Genomic DNA, 2,887 nt, shown 5'->3' with positions numbered 1-2,887 from the left:
CCAATGGAATTGAGCAACTGAGAAGAAGTATCTTTTGGATGACATAAAGATAGCATTCGCAAGCGCTTTAGATTTGGCAAGATGTCATTCAGCGTCTCAATATCAACTTCCCCAAAAATATATAGTGGAAACAAGGCGCGCAAATGATGGACTCCATGAATGCTACGAAGTATCCGACGTCCTGCCCCAGTATATGGTGGAAACATGGCTGCTCGAGTGATTGATAAATAGTGAGTCCTTTCTGGAAGCGTGCATGAATGTTCACCCTCCAACCCAGAGCCCAATTCATTAATACCAAGCTTAAAGCAAAATTCTCCTGACACGTATTCAGCTAAATCACTTATGATGTCATGCATTCTGAAAAAAGAATCACGAGTTGATTGCTGGAAAAGTGACCTGGAGACAAGATCATCAAAGTATTTTTCACCTATCTCTTCCATCTCCTCAACGCCTCTGGGCTGGACTAAAAACCCTTGTGCCATCTATTCAGTGATTAATCCATCCTTCTTGAATACATAACCCTTGGAAAATATTGCACAGTAAGCAAAACATCGTTTGAGGTGTGAAGGGAGATAATAATAGCTCAATGTTAGAGCTGGAGGGATGTTTTCATTCGACGAACCCCACAAACTGCTATTGGATATCTTCTCCCATTGCTTGACATCTCCTACGGAGTGCAAAAGACCCCCAAGAGTTTTCGCTGCCAGCGGTAACCCTTTGCACTTTCTCACTATTTCTCTGCCAAATGCTTCCAAGTGTGAGACTGCTCCAGAATTTACACCACTAAATGCATACCTTGCAAACAACTTCCAGCAATCTTCATCGCTGATTCCATTCAAGCGGTGAGAGGGGATGACAGTTTGCGTGACTTTTGCTACATCTTCTTCCCGTGTTGTCACGACAATCTTACTTCCTTGCTCCACATACCGCAAAGGTAGCAATAGTTTATCCCATTCATTGTACTCGATGTTCCACGCGTCATCTAGAACAAGTAGAAGTTTCTTCCCTTTCACTGCCTCCATTAGAGATTCATCTGGTTCTTTGGTGCGGCAAGTACTTGCGTTGATCTTATCAAGAATATCCTAATAATCCTGGCAACATCAAATTGTTGAGAAGCCCAGACCCATGCCTTGAGTTGGAAGCACTGCTCTACCCTTTGTTGGGCGCGGAATCCGGGGACCGGTGATGAACTGATCTTTGCTCAACGGAGGGATAAGGACACTGAGACACAATATTTTACGTGGTTCGGCAAAACCGCCTACATCCACGGGAGAGACAATATTATTTGAGATAGAGAAAGAATACAATAAATACATGGAGGAGGATCTCATCACTCAACTCCCATCTCTCTTGCTGCCCTTGCAGCTGCAGGGCTGCTGCCATGGGCAGCAGCCCTTCCTCTTCTCTTTCTCTTCCACTCTCTACAATTCTCACGTTCTCACTCTCACAATCTTGCTCTCAAATATAAGCCTCCTTTATAGGCATTCTCCAGCACATGTAGGGGACAAAACTCCCTTAAAACATGCCACCATTGGTGGCACTAATGGTGCTGCCACTTGCTTGGTGGTGGTGGCCACTTTGTTTGGTGGTGGGGTAGTCCCACTAATGGCAATACCTAACAATCACCCCCTTTGCCATTTATGTGGGCAATTGTCCTCTTGCTTCATCAGCACAAGCTTGCATTCTGCAGCTTTTCAAGCTTACCATTCCGAGAGCGTCTGTGGCCAAGTTTACAGGTACTCGCCAAACCTTTCAATCACCAGAGTCACCAAAGCACACCCTTGCTTACACCAAAGGATCACTTCAACCAGATGGTCTGCCACATCACATCTGAAGAGTGTTAACGCTTGTCTCTGGGACACAACATTCCCCTTCGAGCGTATCAACCATGCTCGGTCCGGAATGATTCACCAAGCCTTACACCAAGGCTTACAACACCCCCTCAAACTGATATTCCCAAGTGCGACAGTCATTATCTGAGTATCTCAATATGATCACAAGCCCACCACTCTTCCAAGAGTCTACTCATCCAGGAGTTGCGCCTGCCCTCTGTTCCACCATAGGAACCACGCCTTACTTCTCCATGAGTCTCTCGAGTCAACTCGTTCCCGGAACCTGCGCATGCCCTCTGCTCCTTCATAGCAGCCGCGTCTTAATGCTCCACAAGTTATCCACTTATTGTCCAAAGCAAATGTCTTCTAGCTCATTGATCTTTAGCATGGGGGCAATATCCATGAAAGTCAATCCTGCATTTGTCTTCATACTCATCATAGCCACTTCATTGGCTATCCATACACTTGTCCACTTATATCTAGCCATCACATTGGCTTTGGGGCGTTCTGAACTGGGGCTCCTATCATGGCCCTCACACCTTCTCTAAGGTGTCTGCCTGTCGTCATGAGACGGTCTAAACTTGGACTCATAACATGGTCCTCACACCTTCTCCTGAGGTATCTCCACCTGTCGTCATGAGACGGCCACATCCTCCTTCATCGGGGATGTCTCCAGTGGCTCCAAGATTCTCTACCACCATGTGGACTTGGGAGAGATCACTGCCACTGATTACATAGAAATAGAAAGTTGCGGCATACTCCTCGCAATCCTCCACCTCGATTTCTATGTTTGGAGCTTCTGCGTCTTTCATGCTTGATATCTCCATCTACACCACTCTCTTTGGTGTCTTCACCTTTCATAGGCGGTCGCCTTTTATCATAGGCGTTTGCACCCCCTCAATTAGGTGCCTCTACAACAGCTCATCTTTCCATCCTTGCATGCATTGGAAATGTCCTCACTTGTTGTCTTCATGAAGAGCACAAGAGACTTCCTGTTGTACATAGTCTCTGCTCTGAGCTTCATCTGGGAACTCTTCTTCTCCTTGCACCTGTTG

The 2,887-nt window shown here is 46.2% G+C and overlaps 1 protein-coding gene across 1 annotated transcript; it reads right to left on the bottom strand.

The window, feature by feature from the left end:
• Positions 1-482: 482 nt before the first annotated feature.
• LOC140954894 (putative disease resistance RPP13-like protein 1) lies at positions 483-2,659 on the bottom strand. The gene is made up of 2 exons (XM_073405892.1): positions 2,567-2,659; positions 483-1,082 (listed from the first exon to the last, which is right to left on the bottom strand). The coding sequence occupies exons 1-2, from the start codon at positions 2,657-2,659 to the stop codon at positions 483-485; spliced, it is 693 nt and encodes a 230-aa protein (XP_073261993.1).
• Between the last annotated feature and the right edge of the window lie 228 nt (positions 2,660-2,887).

The sequence above is a fragment of the Populus alba genome, chromosome 17 (assembly GCF_005239225.2).
Source record: "Populus alba chromosome 17, ASM523922v2, whole genome shotgun sequence".
NCBI classification, from domain to species: domain Eukaryota; kingdom Viridiplantae; phylum Streptophyta; class Magnoliopsida; order Malpighiales; family Salicaceae; genus Populus; species Populus alba.
The sequence above is the reverse complement of the archived record's forward strand: the minus strand, read 5'-3'. Positions and strand labels throughout refer to the sequence as shown.

Bases quoted from the DNA above. Each gene is read 5' to 3' on its own strand.
- LOC140954894 (XM_073405892.1), bottom strand. From the start codon at position 2,659: ATGGAGATATCAAGCATGAAAGACGCAGAAGCTCCAAACATAGAAATC. The intron at 1,083-2,566 runs GTAATCAGTGGC...CAGGATTATTAG, and splicing joins CCGCAACTTTCTATTTCTAT to GATATTCTTGATAAGATCAA.